This window comes from Prosopis cineraria, unplaced genomic scaffold (assembly GCF_029017545.1).
Source record: "Prosopis cineraria cultivar Desert tree isolate PC_DT_omini unplaced genomic scaffold, ASM2901754v1 PC11, whole genome shotgun sequence".
In the NCBI taxonomy this organism is placed as follows: domain Eukaryota; kingdom Viridiplantae; phylum Streptophyta; class Magnoliopsida; order Fabales; family Fabaceae; genus Prosopis; species Prosopis cineraria.
Genome location: NW_026555342.1, coordinates 1,866,217 through 1,889,735, shown reverse-complemented (window position 1 = coordinate 1,889,735; position 23,519 = coordinate 1,866,217). Strand labels below are relative to the sequence as shown.

General features: G+C 32.9%; 2 protein-coding genes across 5 annotated transcripts; both read left to right on the top strand.

The window, feature by feature from the left end:
- The first annotated feature begins 340 nt into the window (after positions 1–340).
- Positions 341–6,393, top strand: LOC129285917 (probable protein phosphatase 2C 9). Of its 2 annotated transcripts, none has more exons than XM_054921895.1 (6): positions 341–499; positions 835–932; positions 2,532–2,771; positions 3,075–3,351; positions 5,008–5,162; positions 5,847–6,393. In XM_054921895.1, exons 2-6 carry the CDS (start codon positions 897–899, stop codon positions 5,985–5,987), a joined length of 849 nt encoding a protein of 282 aa, XP_054777870.1. In that variant the 5' UTR covers positions 341–499; positions 835–896; the 3' UTR covers positions 5,988–6,393. The 2 variants fall into 2 exon arrangements, with proteins under 2 accessions (XP_054777870.1, XP_054777871.1); XM_054921896.1 differs by lacking the exon at positions 341–499 and adding an exon at positions 509–661.
- A 3,286-nt stretch (positions 6,394–9,679) lies between these two features.
- Positions 9,680–22,287, top strand: LOC129285869 (outer envelope protein 64, mitochondrial). 3 transcript variants are annotated; one of them, XM_054921812.1, is made up of 13 exons: positions 9,687–10,101; positions 10,294–10,446; positions 10,528–10,652; positions 11,178–11,303; positions 11,746–11,928; positions 12,098–12,242; positions 16,841–17,009; positions 17,642–17,776; positions 17,885–18,088; positions 18,753–18,880; positions 18,973–19,024; positions 19,377–19,446; positions 21,826–22,287. In XM_054921812.1, exons 1-13 carry the CDS (start codon positions 9,857–9,859, stop codon positions 21,906–21,908), a joined length of 1,818 nt encoding a protein of 605 aa, XP_054777787.1. In that variant the 5' UTR covers positions 9,687–9,856; the 3' UTR covers positions 21,909–22,287. The 3 variants fall into 3 exon arrangements, with proteins under 3 accessions (XP_054777789.1, XP_054777787.1, XP_054777788.1); XM_054921813.1 differs by having other exon boundaries at positions 9,962–10,101; positions 10,260–10,446; XM_054921814.1 differs by lacking the exons at positions 18,973–19,024; positions 19,377–19,446; positions 21,826–22,287 and having other exon boundaries at positions 9,680–10,101; positions 18,642–18,779.
- Positions 22,288–23,519: the final 1,232 nt, after the last annotated feature.

The window sequence follows — 23,519 nt, the reverse complement described above, 5'->3', positions numbered from 1 at the left end:
AAGATTTTTTTTTAACCTAAAAAGATGAATATATGAGCTTGAAGAATGAAGCATGCTGATAAAAATTAAAAACAGAAAAATGCTAATTGAGCAAACGCACAAGCGTAATGATTAATCCATGCTAAACACCATTACTGCGCTTAAAAGCAGAGCTTATTGCGGGTATTATTATTATTATTATTATTTTAATGGCTTGGGGCGAGAGCCCTGGGGCGATACGGAAGTCATCGAGTAATGAACAGAGTTTCCAAGGTAGAAAATTTGGCTGACTTTTGAGTGGTCCCCACCAAAAACTCGTTTTTATACACGAACAATGAACCTCAAAAACAGCTGTAATAATTAACCACAATAGTGTCAGCAATAAAGCAACAAACCCGAAACTGCAAAGTCAATAAGGGCAAGCTCTAGCCTTTTTGGCTGCCATTGCCATGAGAGAAGACTTTCTCATCAAGACCAGGCCGTTACACCCATCGTCCTATAATCCTCTCCTATTACAACTGTAAACCTCTTGCTCTTTGTTCTTGTATTAATTTCTGTGTGTTCTTGTGCTTGTGTCTATTGTCCTCTCATCTTCTCTGAGCTGGGACGGCAGAGTCGGTACCCAATTCCTCTGCGGAAAGCCTTTTTATTTTTCTTAAATAGTTTTGAGGTTTTTGGATCGGTGAGTAAATTTATGGGCTATCTTTTGATTGTTGTTTTGTGTCTGGACGCTTGTGGATGATATCATTTCTTGTTGGGTGATCGGAATTCTTATTTGAATTCAGAGTTATTTATTTATTTGAGTGATTAGGGTTGTTTGACACCCTGTTTTTGTGCAATTTTTTTGTTATGAAGATTAGCAGAGGAGTTACATGTTGACTAGTAGACTTGAAAGGTTGACAAAGGGCTGAAATTACATGGATAACCTTTGCTGCTTCAACTCTGTCACTCAGGTGAGAACTTCTGCTGATTGTTATCCATCCAATCTTGTCTTTCAAATGATGAATCTTTAGAATTTCCCAGGAGAGGATTCAGTTTCCGGCACAACCCCAGGATAATTCATGATAGTAATGTTAGGATCAAGTGCCTATCACTGCAGTAAAAGCTTGAGCTGTTGCTAATAAGGGTGAAACATATTTCCTTATAATTTTTGTTATAAGTCCCACTACGAGGAGCTTCACAAGAAAAGTGGGGTTTATAAGTTTAAAAAGACTCTTCTACCCAATGGGGCTAGTCTTTTGGGATGGATTCGCTCTTTAAACATGTGCTCATGATATTGGTGTTTTTATTGAGAGGTCAATGTCACATAAAAGGCTATCCACACTGGTAGGACTTCGAGTGAAATGCCATAGAGTGGAGTTGCCGTGCATGTCACCTCTCAAACAAAGGTGTATTGTTATGGCTCCCATGCTGGGGAGCCTCATAAGAAAAGTAGGGTTTATAAGTTTAAAATGTTTTTTCATTCAACAGATTAATCTTTTTTGATAGTTTCTTCCTTTGAACTTATGCTCACAACAACTTATGCTTACAACAGTTTCTTTTACCTTTGTCACCTGGCAAATTTGAACCTACAAACGTCACTTTGATGCCACTTGTTAGAATCAAAGGCTTCTTCGTAATTTCTCATATCCACATCTGGTGTGATGGTTGCACCCCTTTTGAATGTCATGGATTTGCACTCACAATTAAGTTCTAGTGATTGTGAATGGCTGAGGAGTATCTCAAATTTTATTCCAGGCATTTTGACCAGAAGGAAAATTGAAACATAAGGATTATTTCTGTTAACCTCAAAACAAGTGGTGATGACAGACAAAGGCAACATAGGTATATAAGGAATCAAATGATGACTAAACTTGAGCTTGTGTGATCAGTTTTAGAATTGGGTTTTGAAGGCTGGTTTCTTGTGATGATCATTTGTGGATTTTTCCTTCACTTCCTTTTTCTGCCTTTGACTATCAATCCCAGAATTAGTGGGAATTGGGAATTAACCAATTACAGAAAAAAAGAAAGGGATCTTTTCTCCCATTTGAGATTCTAGTTAAATAATTGTAGGTTCTTCTTCTTGATCCTTGTGCTGTTTAAGTAATGTTGATCCTGAAACAGGTGGAGGAAAAAGAGTAATTGCATGGGAAAGGGATCTTTTCTCCCATTTGAGACTCTAGTTAAATAATTGTAGGTTCTGCTTCTTGATCCTTGCACTGCTTAAGTAATGTTGATCCTGAAACAGGTGGAGGAAAAAGAGTAATTGCATGGGAAAGTGAGGGCAGGGGGAGATCCATCTGGAACTTTCTGCCAGACGTAGTTTGAGCAGTCAGCCATGAATTTTCTGCTGCATGTTATATTTTTAAGATATTATTGATATGAAACTGCTGCCCCAATTATGTGTGCTTGTGGCAACAAAACTATTTAATTAATCTTCTTTGGATAGCTGGTTTTGCTCTGATTTTCTTTTCTTTCTACATTTGACAATTTTTTTAACATGTCCAAATTTGTTGAATGATGCCTGCCTACTGTTGTTATTATTATTTTATCAAAATCTTGTATATTTTTAGGTTGTTGGAGGACGTTCGTCAAGTAGCTCTGGCAAGGGCAGAAGCCATCAGAGTCATGTCAAGTATGGCTTTAGTCTTGTCAAAGGGAAAGCGAACCACCCAATGGAGGACTATCATGTTGCAAAACTTGTCCAGGTCAGAGGGCAAGAGCTTGGACTGTTTGCTATATACGATGGGCATTTAGGAGACAGTGTGCCAGCCTATCTACAAAAGAATCTCTTCCCTAATATCTTAAAAGATGTGAGTTGTTGATTTGATTGTAAACTGTAGACATTATGTGTCTAGTTATTACAATGGATTGAGTATTGTCCCTTTTCTGATTTATGTTGCATGTAGTATTGTCCCTAAGGAGATTCTATATTTCTATTTCTACTTTTCAACTTCCCATCCTTTTTGGCTATCATTATCTACCATGCAAAGAATTTTTTTTTTTTAATTGATCTTTATGTGCAATTTCTAAAGCTTATTTTCTTTTGATAGCGGTATATTTGGTTAATCTGCTTGTTAAATAATGATGTTCTTCATAATTTAATTATATTCCAGGAGGACTTTTGGACTGATACAGCTAGATCCATTGTAAAAGCTTATGAGGCAACAGATAAAGCAATTCTTTCTCAGAGTCCTGATTTGGGACGAGGTGGATCAACTGCAGTGACTGCCATTGTTATAAATAATCAGAAGTTATGGATAGCTAATGTTGGAGATTCACGGGCAGTTCTGTCAAAGGATGGGCAGGCAATACAAATGAGTATAGATCATGAGCCCAATACTGAGAGGGACAGCATCGAGGACAGAGGTGGCTTTGTCTCTAACATGCCAGGTTTGCTCATAAACTTTGAGATGTATGACATGCTACTCACAAATTTGATGCGGGATTTATAAATCTCACTTATAAGTTGTCCTTAGTAAGGGTGTTATGTGCCTCATTCACAATTTCAAAATTCAAACCACAAGGAGAGAGTGTGATTTACTCTGATGGACATTACTCAATTGAAAAACTGAGCCAGTTGAGATTTTTCAAACTGAGCTGGCATAAGGCTGTAGGCTTATAAAGTCATACATTACTAGTCGTGTTCATGGTGAGGGTCAGGTTGGAAGCTCAAAATCAGTTGAAAATTCTTAGAAACTTAAATTACTAGTCTCAGTTTGCTTCAGTTCCAACCCATGGTTCATTGTTGTCAAATTTTGCCAATTTTTGTTAATCATAATGAATTTAGTCAAGACACTTGGTAATATATCAAAAACGAAAGTACTATGTAATTGTTGATAAAAAAAAAAAGGTACTATATAATTGACATTATTGATAGCCTTTGAATTTGCAATATATGCCTGGAGGAAAGGAGAAGCAGGAGAAAGAAATGAAAAGTATCTCTTACTATTTACTCTCATATGATATTCATGTCGCATCCCATTATCCCCTCTCTAGCTGCACACCACTCTGGTACACCCCATTGTTTCCATTTTACCCTCTTATTGCTACTTTCTCTTGCTTCTCACTTACCCTCTACTTGCCAGTCATTATTTTGAATTTCACCCTCCTTCTCGTTATCACTCCCACTTGCCTTCATTTCAAATCTTTCTAGAATATAGTGGGTATCTATCAGTGTCATGACTCTGAACATAAAAGAAACCTGTCTTGATTTGATAATGGACAGAAAAACATAGATGTCAAGGTTTTAAGTGAAATTAACATGAAAGCTAAGTGTAAAAGGCTAATATTCCTACGGAGAAAGAGAGGTTTACCCTTTAGATACCAAAGGTTCGAATGGCTTGGTAGTATATTTCTATCTAAGATTGTTAATACATGCTAAAATGGACAATTTTAAGTGCACATAAGTTATTATACTATGGATGAACTATTACAACAACGATGATGAGGACAATAAGTCTTATCCTACTAAGTGGGGTTTAGTTATGTGGATTGTATGGCATTATTGCACTCTATCATTTACCAAGTTTTTAGAAATGTTGTTCTTACTCAGTTGTAACTGCCTATATCTTTTATCAGCATCACTCATAATTCACGGTGGCACATGCAATCTCCAGTATTTGGTCTGACTGGTCATTTGGTCTTGTCTCCTAGAACAATAGAAGTGTTGGTGATTGGGATAACAGGGATGGTTAACCTGTAGAAATCTGATATTATTTTTATATTTCAAATGCTAGCATTTTCAAGACATGCCTTGTTGGAAAGTTCAATACGTCTGATGCAGAATGGGATGTGATAATTATGTTAAGTGTAGTAATTCTTGATGTGCACAATTAGAGCTCAGTTGTAACTTATGTTAGAATTTAGTATTTATCTCTTTTTGCATTATTATTTCGTATTCCTTGTTGGATTAGTCTGTTAAGAGTTAGGATTTTGCAAGTCTTAAGCTGACATTTTCAGGACATCCTTGTTCTATAATTAGCGTCTCTCTTTGTTTCAATGTTTTGTATTTGATAATTATTTGTCAACTTGTTGATGTTTCATTAGGAGATGTTGCCAGAGTGAACGGCCAGCTTGCCGTTTCTCGAGCATTTGGAGACAAAAATCTCAAATCACACTTGCGATCCGATCCTGACGTACAACAGGCTAACATTGACCCAGAGACAGAGCTTTTGATTCTTGCAAGTGATGGTCTATGGAAGGTCATACATCAAACCCTCTCTCTCTTATGAGTTAACGAAATCCAATTTAATTCAAAAGCTGAAGTTGTTAATTGAAGGTTCTCCATTTGTTTTCATTATGATTTCTAACATTCTCCGCTTATGGACCTTCATGTGTGGACAAAGATCAAACTCCTGAAGTCATAAAGGCTTCAAAATTATGTTAATGACCACTTTAATTTTAAAAAGCATAGAGTTTTCTTTAGGAGAATAGGATGGTTTTAAATTAGTGGATTAGTTTGAGTTGCTTATTTGGTTAATTTACTGATTTACACTTCACCATCCAATTTTACTCCCTGAACTTTCCTTTTACATATGGCCAATATAAAAATCTCACTTCAAGAATGATGGGAGTTACCATTCACATTTTCCTTAATCTTTCATTCAATGGAATGGAAATTGTCCCTCTTTAAACTTCGTTCTCTTAAAAACTCAGAATCAGGCTCTAAAAAGATTCTTCTTCTTTGCCCCTTTCTTTGTTACTAATGCTGATCTTCTTAACATGGTTTCTCTCACACATCCATATTGCGGAAAAAAAGAACTTGGCAAAAAAAAAAAAAAATCAAAATCTTGGCCATTACCCGGACAGGTCTGGGATTTGTTTTATTTATGATTTGGAGAAGCTTTTAAATTGATATTCTTGTTGATAATCTTCATTGAATCCAGGTGATGGCAAATCAAGAGGCAGTAGATATTGCAAGAAGGATAAAGGATCCACAAAGAGCAGCCAAACAGCTAGCAGCAGAAGCATTGAACAGAGACAGCAAGGATGATATTTCTTGCATTGTAGTTCGTTTCAAGTCATGAAACCGACGAACTTGATAAGATAAATCATTAAAGAGAGATGCAATGCATTGCCATTCAATACCCTTCAATTAGTTTTGGACGTTTCAGTCTCACCAAAGCCAACAAGAAAAAAGTTCATTATGAATTTGCAGTTTTCTGCAGATATTTTCTTCCCCTTTCCCCTACCCTCCTCCTCTTCTGTAAAATTAATTATAAGTCCTTGCAATTTAGGTTGTGCTTTTTGGTGGTTTTGTTAGTTTCTCTTTTGTGTAGATTCATACCATTATTTTTCTCTGTAATCTGGGTTATTAAATGGAGCAATGTGTGAAAATGGCCATAGTGTTTTCCCCCCCTTCATTGAACATGGGATGTATGCATTTGTATTAACTTTTAGTGCATGGTTATACTTGAATGCCCCTTAGCTCAAGCGGCTTAATTTAATCTCATGCTAAAATGCAAACGAGTATTGAGTCCTTTCTGCTCCTTTTTTAAATTTTCTTTTCTTTTTCTTTTCATTTGTTTTTTTCACCCTCCATGCATTGCAAAGTTCATGGCTATTTAAATGAATTCTATTTCCCTTTTTTCTCTTTTTCTTTTTCGAGGAACGTGGTGATTGTGTTTAAAGAATGTGCATTGTTATCAGTCTTTTCAATTATATGATGAACATAGCTTTTTATCAATAAAAATTATATAAAAAAATTCACTGCAAAGATTTTTTTTTTGGTTTTAAATTTTAAAATTATTTTGACGATTCAAAGTTTTGTCTTTAGAGTTTAAAATTTTAATCTTTATAATTAAAAATTAAAAAAATTAATTTTTTAATCTTTTAATTTTTAATTCATTTATAACTCAGTCTCTTAATTATGACTCACTGTGATTTAGTCTCTCAATTATAATTCGTTGTGATTCAGTCCCTTAATTTTCGATTCATTTATAATTCGGTTCTTATTTGTCAAATTTTTTAAAAAATTTCCTTATTAAATAAGGAGGATGAAAGAAATGTTTATATACTGTTCTAAAATATTTCCTTTTGCTCTACAATGTGAGATCTAAACTAACATAAAAAAAATTAATAAAAGTTGAGATACTAAATTATAAGTGAGTCAAAAGTTAAGGGACTGAGTCAGAAGCGAGTTATAATTGAATGATTAAGTCATAACAAGTCATAATTGAGGGATTGAGTTACAAGTAATTAAAAATTGAAGGACTAAAAGATTAATTTTTTTCTCAAAAATTTTGATCTCTCTCCTTTATCTGGTAGCATGGTAGAGGGATAGAAGATGTGAAAGGTATGTAAACTTAATTTAACTAGGTGGCTGCATAGTATTTCATCAGATAATAAACTAGAGTAGATTTGGGCATATAGATGAAGTTTAGTTACTAAAATAAAATGGATTGAAAAAATAAGATAAAAATAAATTAAATTATTATTCTCTTCTATAATAAGCATAATAAAACTTATTAATATATATTATAAATATGAAATTATAATATCCTTAAAAATTTCATGAATTATAATTCTCAATCTTATGAACTAAATTACCTCTTCTCTTTATGAATGTGTTCATCTATCCTTTTTAATATTATATATTTTATCTTTATTTTTTTCAATTAATTCCATTCCATTTCTTTCTAATAAGCAAACAACTTCTATTTTATATATTTAATGTACTTTTATTCTATCAAATTAACTTAAAAGAAGTTGTAAAACTTAATAATAATAGCTTGTGTTTCAAGTAATGGCACCGGTAGTCACTTGATTGGTTTGTTATGTTGGGTTAAAAATATTAGAATTGAAGTTCTTAAATAAGTGAATTTTAATGCATTAATAATATTAAGGAAAAATATAATTTTAAGTCCTTACACTTGCTTGAGTTTTGCTATATATTCTTAGACTTTTTTTTCAATGTTCTAGGAAAAAAGTGCAAGGATTTGGAACACTTAAAAAAAGTATAAAAAACTATAGCAAAATTTGAGCAAAATGTAAAGAACTAAAATTATACTTTCTCAAATATTAATAATAAGAGTTTATTATAGAAAAATAACATATAAAATTTTACATATCTTGATTTAATTGAAAATAAAAATTTTAAATACATAAAGTTAAGTATACACTCTCTTTGGGGCAGTGAAGAGATTTTTTGGTCTAATTTATACATCATCTCATTAAATTTTTATTACAAATTTTCTTATTTATCCTCTATTGAATATTAGAGAGAGAAAATTTGTAGTTAAAGTATGTATATTTATTAATGAGTTTTTAAGGTTTCTTTTAATTTTAGTAAAATATGTTAAAAATGATTTAACAAGATTAGGAAAGTAATTTTTTTTTAAAAGCAAAACCTTAAACTATTGCTGTGCTTGGCTCGCAAAGGTAAATATGAAAGAGAGAAAATGAATAAAAGAAAAAGTAAAGAGATATGATTTTCTCTTATTATGCTTGGCTGAGCGTGAGAAAATATGAGAAGAAGAATTGCTAATTTTATATGTTAATTATTAAATTATTTATAAAAATATTTATGATAAAATTTAATATTTTAACATATTATATATGTAATAATTTTTATCATATATCATTAACTGAAAAAAACATAATTAAAAATTGTTTTTATCCAATATTGATAAAAAATTATTTTATCCAATTTAAAATTTTATTTGTTAAATAATTAGATATATAATAATTTTAAAATTTAAAACTACAACCAAATGTAAGGTATTTAATTGAAAATTAACCTGAAAATTTAGAATTAACATTTTTTAATTAATCTAAAAATTAATATACTTCTTCATTAATACAAGTTCATGATTAAAATGTAACAACACTACAAATTCATGATAAAAATAGAGGAAAGCAAGATGCGACAATGAAAAAATTAGTGGGTAAATTTTGAAATGAAATTTTCTCTTCAAAATCTCCCCCCTATATTTAGAGAGAAAAGTTGAAAGTAAAAATATGTGGGTTTTACATGTTATTTTTCTCTGACTTTTCTCTCTCTTTATTTTTCTCTTCATAATCAAGTAGGAAAAAAATATTGTTTTTCACTGTTTTTTCCCTACCAAGCATAACATATACTCTGTCATTAATATAAGAGAAACTAGGAAACTCACTGTTTAAGAAAGTTGATTATTTGTTAATTATAATAATTATCTCTAAAAATAAAATAATTAGACTAATTTTTTCAATAATTAATGAAACAAATTTGTCTAATAAAAATAAATATTAACTTTATGTGAAACAATTTGGGAAGAATATGATAAATGCTTTTTAAAATTTATAATTTTATTTATAAATAAGAACAAAAAGAAATACGATAATTTCTTTTATATTTGAAAAATGAATAGTTTTATTCATGAATCATAACTGATATAATTTAATTTTTCTCCCCACTGACAAGATAACTTTACTTTTACACTTACAGTGTCAATGAAATACTACACAACTTATTAAAATTGTGATTGTAAAAATAACATCTTATAAAGTCTCACTTTTATGTTCTTATAGTTTTTTCTCAGCTATGTTTTCTTCCCATTTTAAAATTTAAACAAAGTATAAGGGAGATTATATATATATAATATATATATATATATTTTTGTTAATTTGTTAATGTATGCCAAAGAGAGAGAAGCAGATTCGCGGGCACATTCTATGGCCTTTTCTGACTGCCCCGTTTTTCCCTTTTCCTCATTTTTAATCATCAGTGAGTTTTCCTTTGAAAAGCTCGATTCACAGAAAGCGCACGATAGCGCATTTCCTTTGTTCGGCGGCGCACTTGCCACCTACTCCTCTTTCTAAAACCCTCCCAAAACCCTCTTCTTTGGAAACGCCCCGCCCCTCAACGTTTCATTTCTACACACACACACACACACACACTCTATCTCTGTGGTCGATCATGTCGAAATCATTGAAGTTTGTTAAGGAGAATGCTTCCAACCCGAAGCTGTGGTTAGTAATCGGACTCGGTGTTGCCGGGATCGTAGTTCTGGCCGAGACCCGGAGGAGACGACGAAAGGTGAAGACCGTCAAAGAGGGTTTTGGTGCTTTTATTCGGCGTTTTGAGCTTCTTCCTTTCCCTCAACCTCCTCCTCCTGCAGCTAAGCAAACGCTTTCTGGACTAACATTTGCCATAGCGGACATGTATGTTTCTGTTGTCTCAATATGCCTCTGCTACTTTTTTTTTCTTTTCCTTATTCATTTGGAAAATATTAAAAGGAATTTCGCTGACAGTAATAGAATTTGATCGTTTTGATGTCAGCTTGTGAGCGTATGTTGATTTTCGTTTAATTTCTTTCTAGTTCATCGTTCAATGCTTGTTGTGGGGATTGACAGATTTGATGTGAAGGACTACGTGACGGGGTTTGGTAATCCGGATTGGGAGAGGACACATGAGGTGGCGGGGAAGACTGCCATGGTAGTGACTGCGCTGTTGAAGAGCGGGGCGACTTGCGTTGGGAAGACTGTTATGGATGAATTGTCTTTTGGGTAGGAATCTTTATGTTCATTACTTCCATTAATAAACTAAAAAAAGAACCTTTAGAAGTGATTTGTTCAAGACATTGTCAGAATATCGGGTGAGAACAAGCACTATGGAACTCCAACGAATCCTCAGATGCCATCGTGTATCCCAGGAGGTTCTTCTAGTGGTTCAGCAGTTGCAGTTGCTGCAGGTCTTGTTGACTTTTCCATTGGTGAGTTTGTTTGGTCATGTATTGACGATTATTATTTGATTATTATTATTATTATTATTATTTAAAATATTGCCACTTTTGGGGCTGCCAATTTTCCAGGACATCCGTATTGTTTGGAGTTTTTTGATAAAACTGTGACTTATGATACCACATTTGAAATTGAAATGAGATGCTTGGAGAATTTGTCTTTTCAATTGATGTATAACATCTACATATATAGAGGAATTGTCTTACTTATCTTGTTCCTTATACCTAATTATAATGCTTCTTACTATTTGACTCGAGCACCATTTGCTGGCAGTAAATTTAGTTTCATAGTTGTTGATCTATTCCTGCTAGCAACATCAATTTCATGATTCCTAGTCTAGTATTTGTGATTTATTTAATTTGTATGTGTAGCATTGCTCCCTATGCATGGTTTTTTTCTTGTTTTATCCAGCGACTAATATTATGCTGATGAGAACCATCTGCTTTTGTTTTCCTAATTAATATATGTGAACATATGAGAGTGTTGTGTTTTTGTAGGCACTGATACTACTGGAGGTGTGCGAATACCAGCATCCTTTTGTAGTATTCTTGGATTTCGTCCATCTCATGGGGCTATATCCACAGTTGGGGTTCTTCCGCATGCACAAAGCTTAGACACTGTTGGTATGAAGCATTATTATATGTTGTTGGTGATTCGACTTGAAACTGGTTAATTGGAGCTATTAGATACAATGGTTAACAAATCTACAGATGAGTCTTATTCCTATAGCATGTCACAGTTTCAATTCTGTGGCATTTGCCAGGGGATGAAGTGGTGTTTATGGGTTTGCTTTGGTGTTATGTGTTCGGGTGTTTAAAAGTAGTTTTTCCTTTTCTGATTTTCAGGGAGATTAGTCTTCTATGTTGCATATTTACATTTCTGGAGCTTCATTTCATTGCCCTTTTCCTTCTCATTTTTATCATGTTATCCTTTAAAGCAGTACTCTTTCTTTTATCTATCACATTATTCCCAAAAATTCAGTATTGTGAACTGAGACATCATTCTCTCTCTCAACCAAAATCTTATTCCTCCAACTGCTTATTCCCTTGTTTTATAATGTTCCAGGATGGTTTGCCCGTGATCCATCTGTACTGTGTCAAGTTGGAGATGTTTTGCTTAAGTTGAACTCAGTGGAGCCCAGAAGAGCAAGGCGTATTATATTTGCTGATGATCTCTTTCAATTGTCTAAAGTTCCTATGCAGAAGACAGTATATGCAATTAGCAAAGCTGTTGAGAATCTGTCCGGGTGTAAGTTCTTGGACCTTTGAAGACTGGTTGGTTGTGCTTTCAGTCCTTCCATCCTTCCTGAGAATATGGCCTAATGTTAAACCACTGATTTTATAAAATACTTCTATTTCTTGTTTAAAAGAATTATTGATGTTCATTATGAAGTGTTTTGGTCCTTTTGATTTTACAGATCAGTCATCAAAGCACATGAATCTTTGTCAGTATATTGCTTCTAATGTACCCAGTCTAAGGGGGTATTGTGAACATCCAACCCACCCACAAAATGGAGCATTCTTATTGAAAGCTCTCTCTTCTGTCATGTTTTCCTTACAAGGGTAATCTACATGTTTTGAGGTTTCATCACCTAAACTCCACCAATAAATTATACTGTGTTTCATGTTGTATGTTATGGTTATTTATGTTTCTTTTTTATAAAAGAAAGTTATTAAGTGGAAAGGAAAGATGTTTTGCAAGAAAAGATAAAATACTGTTGGAAGTGGGCTTGCCACCCAACCCTAGTTTTCCTTATATATTCAGATTTGATCTGATTGTTAAGATCAGATCCTGAGTATTAAAATCAGACTTTATTCTTCTGTTATTATTGTCATATGTGTATTGAGATAATAGGAGATGTGGCCTTGGGTGATATGATTAGATTTTATCTCTCTTATCTTTCCTATATTTGTAATTGCACTCTGAATAAAATTCAGAGCTTTTTTATACAAAATATTTCATGGTATTAGAGCCAGGTGTGCGATCAATGGCATTTAAGTGAGCTCGGATGGCCCAGCTGTGAGTCTTCAATACAGGGGACAGCAGTAACTCCAAAACGCCGGACTGTTAGGTCTCAAAAGGTCTGGGTTTGAACTCTCCCTTCATGATGTTGAGTTTAGGGGGCAATTTGCTCTCACAAGCATGGTTGTTCATCGATTCAATGGCAACAGTTATCTTCACTGGTCATGAAATTTCTTGATGTTTGTTTGAGGAAGAAATTGAGAAAAATATCTCAGAGAATCCTCCCAACGTCACTGATGTCAAGTTTGAATTCTATTGGGTCGAGAACAATCTAGTTATAGCGTGACTAGTCAATTCCCTGACCATTGAAATTGGAGAAAATTATTTGCTGGGAACAACAGCAATAGAATTATGGGAATCGCAAAGAGGACTTACTCTACACGAGAGAAAATGACTGCATAACACACACTCCAATGGAACTAAATCAGAAGTTGACCATTAGGCTAGATGGCACAGTAGTGAACAAAGAAAGATGTGAGAAGTTGGTAGGAAAATTAATTTATTTGTCTCATACGAGACCTGACATGTTTTCCTGTGAGTGTGTAAGTCAATTTTCCAGCAATATTCAGAAAGAGAACATGACAGCGGTATATTGAATTCTCAGATATCTAAAGAATACCCTAGGACAGGGTCTTTTTTTGCCAAAAAAAATGATGCTAGAAGTGTTGAACTATTCACTGATGTTGATTGGGGAGGTTCAAAGAGTGATAGGAGGTCAATCACTAGATATTGCTCATATGTATGGGGAAATTTAGTGATGTGGAGGAGCAAGAAACCGCCAGTAGTGTCACAAAGTTCAGCAGAGTCTAAATACAAATCTGTCATTGGGAATATGCAGGGTGATGTGGATCATTTGACTCTAGAAGGAGTTAAAGATTGCCATTACTTGTCCTATTGAGCACAATTGCATGAAACATGTGGAGATTGATAGACACTTTATAAAAGAAAAGATAGAAGCTAAGGTGATTGATTTATCATACATTTTATGGCTGCACAAAAAGCCTGATGGTCTAGTAAACCCAGTTCAACCCAATGCAGGCCGGTCTTGAAAAATCTAGCTTGAAAAAGAGACCAAATTGTTAGGGCTAGACTAGACCACTGGGTGAGACCGGGTCTAGGACTAAGCTTCTAAACCAGCTGGTCTGGCCTAGTCTAGATAGGATTTTTTCTGGCAAAAAAAAATATTATAGGTATTAAATAAAAGAGAGCAAATAGGTTTTGTACGGTGACTCCCATCACTCTTGCTCCCTTCTAGCTGGCCCTCTTCTCTCCATTTGCTATCTCACTCACAGTCCCTATTTCTCCTTCTCTCCTTTGGAGTATAGGCTGGACACTTAAGCTTCTTTGCAGAAGCTTAAAGTAATATCGATTTCAACTCCTCCTCCATTTGTGGCTGTCGTTTTGTGCGGGCTCTTCTTTACAGCTCTGTCATTGCTCTCTTCGTTCTCCACTCCATCTACAGTGTCCTGCCATATATGTTGTTGCCTCTTCTCTATGGCTTAGAGTCTTCACTCTTTAGATCTTCATTGCCTCTCCTTCTCAGTCCTTGTGGTTTCGTCATTGATGTGATGATCTACAACTTTAGTAACATTTAGATCTGTTTAACCAATAGATTAAGACCCCATATACTAGATCTGTTGAATCCAAAGATGAAGACCCCAATTCCCTTTTCCCTCTAGTTGTGTGTGTGTGTGTGTGTTTTTTTTTTTTTCCTCTCTCACAGTGATGTTCAGGTGCTGGGAAAGGTGCAAAAATTTTTGTGGATCAGAGGTTGTAAAATTTTATTTTCAAGTTTGCTAGATTCTTGATTAAAATTTTGATTTGTGATTTTTTTTTAAATAGTGACAGTTGCTTTATCTTCATTCTGCTTCTTCTTTATCATTAAGTAATCTGGTTCCATGTTTCATCTGCATCTGGACCATTTTAGCAGGTTTTTTTTTCTTTTTAAAGAAAAAAAAAAGAGGCCAAATCTGGGAGACTGGTCTGGTAACTCGATAGACTAAGTCCAACCCAATTCTGGTCTTAGGTTCCACTAGATTGGACTAATCTTCAGACTAAAATATCTAACCCAGTGATCTTTTAGACTGGACTTTGGGTTTATATCTAACCCGGTTCAATCCAATCTTTGTGCAGCCCTAATATATTCCTTTAGGAAGTCAAATTGTAGTTGTAATGACCAAGTCCTTAACCCAAAGCAGGTTCGAAGTCTTTAGAAACAAGTTAGGAATGATTAACATCTATTTGTCAGCTTGAAGGGGAGTGTTGGAAGTGCGCTTGTTGCCCAACCCTTGTTTTCCTTATATATTCAGATCTGATCTGATTGTTAAGATCAGAGACTGAGTATTGAAATCAGATTTTACTCTTCTGTTATTGTTCTCATTTACGAACCAAGATTATGGGAGAGATATGGGTGATATGATTAGATTTTATCTCTCTTATCTTTCCTGTATATGTAATCACACTCTGAATAAAATTTAGAGCTGTTTTATACAAAATGTTTCAAATACTGATCTGAAATTAAAAAAGGAAAGAGTACAAAAATCAAGACAATAAAGCCTTACTGGGGCAGTCCTAAAATTGCCCCCCCCTCCGGGGGATTCATGAGAGATGCTTTGTGATGAGGATTTTTGTTTTTGTTGTTATTTTTTGTACTGTTCATGTTCATGATTTGGGTCTTTCATTAGAACTCCTTTGGGTGCATCTTTGCATTCTTTTCACTAAAGAAATCCATTTAAATTTTGATACCTGATTGTGAATTATGACTGTTTAAAAGGAAGTAATTTCATTGTCATATGGTATTCATTGTGTAGGAAGCCTATCATCTATATATATATATATATATATATATGCTTTTCCTTTTTTATATCATTCCTTCTTAGGTGCAACTGACCATGGCAGGAGGATTATGAAATGTTTATGTAATGGTCTATTAATCTGTTCTAAAGACATTGATTTTATCTTCAATGTATTGCTTAGAGTTAAAATAATTTTAGTGAGTGTTGCAACTAGCTCTGGAAAATCTGGAACTGGAAAAAAAAATGCAAAGGCTGAAGTGAAGTTTACTTGCTGTTTTCTGAGATATCAAGGCTAAACCCACTGTGGTTCTAGCTTTTATTATCATACTATAATATAATATGCTTAGAGTTTTATGCTTTAAACTGCATAGTTGATATTTTTATTTGTCCACTGTCTAGCTATGCTTTAATGAGAAAGTAACTATTTGGTTGGCAATAGGTAATAATTACTCTGGCACTTATTCTTTTTGGGATAAAAAGGAAAGTTCATTGAAGAGAAGAGGGAACAATACAAGAACAGGGAGCAATGCATCCTCTGGTTTATAAATTATTGTGACTGAATTTTTACCAATTCAGTGGGAACCACCCAAAAAGGGGGTCTGTAGAACCTATAATCCTTTCTGGTGTTGTACTTAAGTCTGAAAGAATATGCCATCTTTGAAATATTAGTGGCAAATTGACATTATGCTGTTGGAACACTTAGTTTTTGGGGGGAGGATATGGTCATTGCTGTGTAGCATTCTGGAGGCTTAAATCTTTCCATTATTTTTCTAATTTGAAACTCATATTTGGCAAAATATTAGTTTCATTTAAAGCATGTCTAGGTAGTGCACATTTGTAGTTGTTAGTGTTAACTGTTTTTGAGCAAAAAGAAAATGTAAATGTAAACGCTTGTCTTATAAAAAAAAAAAAAAGTAAATTTGTTTGGAAATGTTCCTTATCTCTCTTAAAAGTTTCCTATCAAATGTACTAGTTTCTGAAATTATTACCATGACAAGTTTAAAAGCTGGGAAACATGGATATCGACAAGGACATGAGACACAGCACTAACATGTGCATAGCAACATGACAAAATTTGAAGTATTTGATTGTGTTTTAAAGTAGCGTTGAGGCTAATGTGAGTGTTCTATGTGTCAGACATGGGCACAACCCTTTTTTGAAGCTTCTATATCATATTTGAAAGGCTTCTTATTTTTCTTTGCAGTTAATGGTGGATGCTCTTTAAAGTATGTGTCATGTAGTGTGCTCATATCTTTTTTTGTTAGACATACTGTATCGAAGTTTTCTGTTCAGAGCTTGATTCTTCTTGACAAGCTTAAGTGATGCTTGCATCTTCATTTCAGGTACGAGTTCAAAACAAATCACGAAGAATGGATTGAATCAGTCAAACCCCGGTTAGGTTGTAGTGTGTTTGATTGTGTTAGTGCAGCCACTGGTGCTGCATATGATAACATAAAAACCTTGTACAAAGTTAAGAATGAGATGCGAGGTGCTTTTCAAAGTTTGTTGAAGGTACCATAACATCTGTGGTTATTCCTCGGTAGTTTTAGTGTGTTTATCAATAATTCAAGATTTAAATGATTTTACACAAAAAATGAAATAGAAAGATATGTTGTTACTTTCCTTTCTCATGAAGATATCCTGATAATAGAATGACCAGTTATTTGTTTATTTGTTTTCTGTTCCTGTAGTTGATATCCTTGCTATTATTCTGTTTGCTTTCTAATTTGCCACTGAATTTCTTGAGACAAGTAATCATTATAGGATAGATGGAAATACAGGGTCAGAATAAAAGCCTAACGTCGTAATAAACCTATTATTAAAAAATTTAATGTCTTCAAGAATAAATAAAAGATTATATTAGAAAAGCTACCCCACCTAGTAGGATAAGGCTGCTTGTTGTAGAAAAGCTAAGAAATAATAAAAAGAGATATAATATTTATTCTGTGATATTCAAGGTTTACTGAAGAATTATAACAATATATTTTCAAATAAAAGTTGGGAAGACATTCTTGAGACAGAATTTTACTCACATTGGAAGATAACCAAGATTTTTGATTCTTTTTATGAAGTGGCAAAGTAATATGGAAGTTCTAGTGTCCACTCATGTTAAGTTCTTACCACCTTTGTTTTGATTGTACCAGGACGATGGAATACTAGTTATTCCCACTGTTGCAGACAGTCCTTTAAAGCTTAATACAAAGAAACGGTTTTCTTCTGAGTTTTATGACAGAACTTTTGCATTATCAAGCATTTCTAGTATGTCTGGATGTTGTCAGGTAATTTAAAATGTTTAGGATTTAGTTATGATCCTCTTTTCCCCCTTTCACAATTAGTTATTGATCTGACACTGACTGACTTATATAGTAGTTTTACATCATTTACAGGTTACAGTTCCCTTAGGATATTTCAATGATTGTCCTGTTTCTTTCTCATTCATCTCTTTCCATGGAGCTGATAAATTTCTTCTTGATACGGTCTTGGATATGCATACAACTCTTAAACAGCAAGTTAGTGATGTATCCTCCTGTGCTTTGTCATTCTCAGATGCGAATGGTAACTTAGAAACTTCAGAACTGTTGAAGGAGAAGGTTAGTTTTCTCCTAGCATTTTATTATCCTTGACATTATTGCCTAAAAAATTATTTCGTTGATTTAATTTAACCATCATAATGTGAAGTTTCATTTGAAAGCATAATTATCATGCCAAGAGCAGTTCAGATTTGAAAATTTTGAAGTCAATTATGTAAATATCACATTTTTTATGTTTTGGTTTAGCTAATGTAGACCTAATTGCCCCATCATCAACTTAAATGATAATAAATGGTTTATCATTTGAGGTTCGGAAATAATTCAGGCCAGAAAAAATGTTCAGAAATAAGTGGTTACTTTTGTGAAAGGGGGATGATGTTTATGAATCATTTAAGTTGCTAAATAAATCTTTACCTTAGACAATGAAAAATTGTGTTTTAGAAGTGTGATGTTTAAATGCAATGATAATTCATTTGTAATAATCCTATTCCGTTTGTTTGTGCACACAATCTACTGCATACGTATTTTGCAAAGATTATTATATGGGCTGAGTAAAGTTCCAATTATCTGCACTTTCTTTAGAGAGTTTTGATAGCAGCTTTTATAGCTGCAGGGCAAATTTTATCTAAGCTACTCAAGAAGATCCTGTTGTCGTATGTATGAGGTGCTGCAATAGGGAGTACGTTTGGCATCACATCGTTTCTAATAGATAAATCTTATTCAGGGAAATGCAGCATTTAAGGGAAGGCAGTGGAATAAGGCAGTTAATTACTATACTGAGGCTATCAAGCTGAATGGGATGAATGCAACTTACTATTCCAATCGAGCAGCTGCTTACTTAAAGTTGGGATGGTATGGAGTTTTGACCATTTGTCAATTTGCACTTCCATCTTCTATGTTCTCTTTTCTCTTTGTGATATGTGCTTCCATTGGTTGATCTGCAGCTTTCAGGAAGCAGAAGAAGACTGCAATAAAGCTACATTACATGATAAGAAGGTAAGATGGTCAGGTGGCAGTGACCACTTTTATGATATTATAATTTTTCAACTCTAATACACGTCAGTTGCATGATAGAATCTCCATAATATAATGATGAGTGTTGCAATATTTTAAAGTTCTATAGCCAGCTTTGCCCCAGGGGAAAAAAAAGTTCTATTGCCAAAAGGGGAATAAAGAAAAAAAAAATCATGATATGGTCACACCATGATTTGTGAAGGGGTATCTTTCTTAAGCTGTAGGAGATGAATTGATTGTTCGTATCACTGACTACCAGCCAAATCTGCCATCTGCAACTATTTACTTTATATTTCAATTTTGTTAAGAATAGCGTATTGTTATTTCCGTGCAGAATGTGAAGGCATATCTGAGACGTGGAACTGCTAGAGAATCACAACTACGTTATAAAGAGGCTCTAGAAGGTGTGTCCTGATCTCTAAAGAATCACCTGAAATTTCATTAAAAAACTGGTTGGGAAATGCGCCGAGAGTTCTTTACAATGGTCATTACCAGTCAATTTCCTATATTTTAGATTTAGATGTTGTCCGACACTGCCTAAACTTCTGCATTTCAATTTTTATCTTCCTGATTCTTGGAGCTGTAGGTTCTTCTATTACTGTAGCATGAAACTAAATTGCGCATGAGCATATGATATTAACCATGAGTAGTTTGGCACACTACACGTGAATTCTCGAATTTACAAAAAGGTGTTTGTTACTTCTGGTCCTATTTATGAAACAATTTTAATCAAATAACATAGATTAAGAAAAGTGATTACAATTAATTGATAATCTTGATTTTTCAAAAAATGTCACAACATTTTTCATAATTATCCTTAGTCAAAGTCAATAGGTGGTGTGGACTCCCCCCTCCCAGCCCCAAAGTCAAATATCCTACTTCAAATGAAGGACATATCCAGAAAAAGAAATTCATAAATGTTTCATACATTTTATAGTGGCTTATATTAAGGACTATGAAATGCTTTGAGAGACTGTCTTATGATCAAGACTAGGGTCACGTTTGGTTATTATAAATGAATAAAATGGAATGGATTGAAAAAAAACAACACAAAAATGAACTAAATTGCCTTTGCTCCTCATGATAAGCATGATAAAACTCATTAATATATATTCCAAATGTGGAAATCATTGCATCTTCCAAAAAATTCATGAATCATGATTTATAACCCTGTGAATTAAATTACCCCTCTTCTTTATGAGTGTGGTTCATTGTCTCTTTTGATCGTCTCATTTTTTTTCTTTACTTTTTCAATCCATTACATTCCATTCCTTTTTAGTAACCAAATGTAACTTAAGAGTATAACATCAAAATGCAGATACTGGGACATCTTATTAAACAATTTGTTTCTACTTGCTGTGATCCTTTTAGGTCTTACTTTCATAAGTAGAACACCGACAGATATCTTGGTGTAGACATAAAGAAGAAAATTTTGTCTTGACCACACTGGCTTTTAAGTTCTACTCTAATATCACCTTGCACTAACGTGAATTTTTTTTTTTTTTTTGGGGTGGGGGGATGTTTAGCCAATGATTAATGTGAGATGTATTCACTGTTGTATGGCTTTTGTCCACTGGTAGCTTCGTCTGTCAAACTCTTGGTACTCTCTCTCACCACTAGCAGAGGGTATATATTTATGTGTGTTGGTGTACCTACATACCTCCATGTGCATGGGACCCCATCTAGCTTTAGGTAGACCCTGTTCTATTATAGCACTCCTCTGTTTGGGTACCTCTATAGTTTGTGTCCATTTTTACCCTTTGGATAAAAAGGCAAAAATACTCGAGAAGTTGCTAGCTAGGAGTATTCAATAGCCTAAAGTGAAGAAAAGTACATGAATGACCATGAAGTTATTTTAATTGGTGTATCTATGGCCAAATTGTTAAATTTCAAAGACGTTGACCGTAATGCTGTGGATTTGAAATTTAACAGTTTGGTCATAAATGCATTGACTAAAATAACTTAATGGGTACTTGTGCACTTTTCCTCACTTCAGGCTATTGAATGCTCCTAGCCAAAGATTTCTTGGGTATTTTTACTCCTTTGCCCTAACTCTTTTGTCCTATTAAATGTTGTAAAGGTTATTAAACGATGGATTATTTTATTTTTAAAGTATGTATATTTAATATGAGTAAAGTTGAAAACTTGTTAAATTTTTAAATAGAATTGATAAGATTTAATGTTCTCTTTGATTCTAATAAAACATGTTAGAAGTGAGTGAGTGATTTATAAATAGAATTGGAGGGAATAAATACATAGGATAAATCAATACACAAATAGACAAGGATATCATAAGTAAGGGCTTGTTTGATAACCTATTAAAGGGTTTTAGAGGGGGAAAAAAACCAAATATTGCTCTGGAGAATAGAAAAACAGAAATACCTTTTGGGTCTTTTGGAGTTATTGTTTTAGAGAACAAAAGAGAATATGAAAAATATTTATTTATTTTTTTTTTGTTCTTGGACCATGTTCTACAAAATACAAGTTCTCAAAACAATTGAAAAGGCAGTTTCAAACAAGCTCTAAATCTGTATAAAATGTGAGTTTAACGTAGTTGTAGATTTTTCATGATTACTTTGATATATCAATCTTTTATATATGGGATCTATGAATTTTTTTTCCTTACTTTTAATAGTATATGCTACAAACATTTGTCTGCTTAGGTGGGTTTGTGAAAAGTATTTTGAAATTTCAAGGGCAAAAATTAAAACTGTATTTGTACTTCATATCTCATATCTTGAAAACTTTTCTTTTTACCTTTGTCAATTTCTCATGCTACGCAGATTTCAAGCATGCGCTGGTTCTTGAACCTCAGAACAAGACCGCTAGTGATGCTGAGAAAAGAATCAGAAAATTGATGACTTGAATTTATTTCTTCACTGTCTATCTTCGGAATGGACTTGAAGAGAAAGGAGATGACGTGCCTATATTCACGAGGTGCTGCAAATTTTGGTCCTTTTATGTGTATATTTTATTCTTTGGTGATATAATATTTTGTATATTTGCCACTTTTGATATAATTTTACTTGATGCCCTTGTGGAAATGAATTGCCTTGTACAATAATTTTAACCCAAAATTCGTTGACTACAAGAATTTTGTGGCCAACAGCCTAAGGTTAGAAAGTGAGAGCTATATGTAGCAACATTGGGAAGCAAAATAGCTTGTCAATCCCCTCCACACAGAGAGAGAGAGAGGGAGAGACTAGTGGACAAAACGGAATAGTTACTGTTTATATTTCCCCTCTTACTATGAGCCATTTCTTTTGCAGCTAAAAAATTTGTGAATGATGTATAATGTATTTTTGGAGAATGATATTTAAGGATCTTCTAAGAATATAAATTATAATTAAGGATATTAAAATTTTAAAATTTTAAAAAAGGACCGTAGTTTTTGACTGAAATTTTTGAGTTAATTTTTTGGAAAGATGTAATTTTTAGTCTCTAGTTTTATAAGGTTTTGTTTAGTCATTGAAATTATTTTTAGTGTTTTCAAGTTTTATAAGGATTAAAAATATTAAAAAATTAAAATTATAGGAATTTAAAAGACAAACATTATTTAATCTTTTTGAAAGTTACAGGAATTGAAAACATTGATGAAAAAAATATAAAGATTAAAAGTAAAATTTAATAAAATTATAGAGATTAATAATTATATTTTTTTTAACTTTTTTAATACTCATCTTCTAATGTTTTAGCATTTATTTTTTGAAAAAAATAATTATTAATTCTTATAATTTTATTGAATGTTGTTTTTTTGTAATTTTTTTAATTTTTATAAGGATTGAAATCATTGAAAATACTGAAATTATGAGATTTTGAGTAACAAATTTCATCTAATTTTCTTAAAATATGGGGATTACAAATATTAAAAAATTATATGAATTAAAAACAAAATTTAATAAAATTATTGGGATTGATAAATGTATTTTCCTTTTTTTTTAACATTTCAATACTTATCTTTTGTATTTTCAGTATTTAGTTTTTCAATTTTTAGTAATTATTTTAGATATTTTTAATATTCATCTTTCATATTTTCAATATTAAAAAACGTTCATTTTAATTTTTTTAATTTAAATATTATTATTTTTAATATTTAAATTTAGAAGATGGGTATTCAAAAAAATCTAAGGTGATTATTGAAAAGAAAAAGTAAGTATTGAATTGATTATTAAAAATATGGAAGATGGGTAATGAAAATATAAAATGAGTATTGTAAAAATCAAATCAGAAAAAAATTAATTCCAACTAAGGATTATGATTTTTTTTCCCTTGAAATTTCATAATTTTAAGGTCACCAATTATAGTTAATATGCTTAAAAGAAGGTCCTTGTATGCCATTTTCCCTTTATTTTTAAAGAAAAACGAAAATGTTGCTGCTAATCCTAACTGGATGTAACTTTCTTCTCAATGTGTTTACTCATGCAACTAAATGCTTTTTTTTTTTTTTTTAGTAACCTAGTAGTCTAATAACATCAAT

Excerpts from the sequence above, each read along its gene's own strand:
- LOC129285917 (XM_054921895.1), top strand. The coding sequence starts at position 897 with ATGGATAACCTTTGCTGCTTCAACTCTGTCACTCAG. Across the intron at positions 933-2,531 it reads GCTTCAACTCTGTCACTCAG|GTTGTTGGAGGACGTTCGTC; the intron begins GTGAGAACTTCT and ends GTATATTTTTAG. Across the intron at positions 3,352-5,007 it reads CTTTGTCTCTAACATGCCAG|GAGATGTTGCCAGAGTGAAC; the intron begins GTTTGCTCATAA and ends ATGTTTCATTAG.
- LOC129285869 (XM_054921812.1), top strand. The coding sequence starts at position 9,857 with ATGTCGAAATCATTGAAGTTTGTTAAGGAGAATGCTTCCAACCCGAAG. Across the intron at positions 10,447-10,527 it reads ATGGATGAATTGTCTTTTGG|AATATCGGGTGAGAACAAGC; the intron begins GTAGGAATCTTT and ends AGACATTGTCAG. Across the intron at positions 10,653-11,177 it reads TCTTGTTGACTTTTCCATTG|GCACTGATACTACTGGAGGT; the intron begins GTGAGTTTGTTT and ends GTGTTTTTGTAG.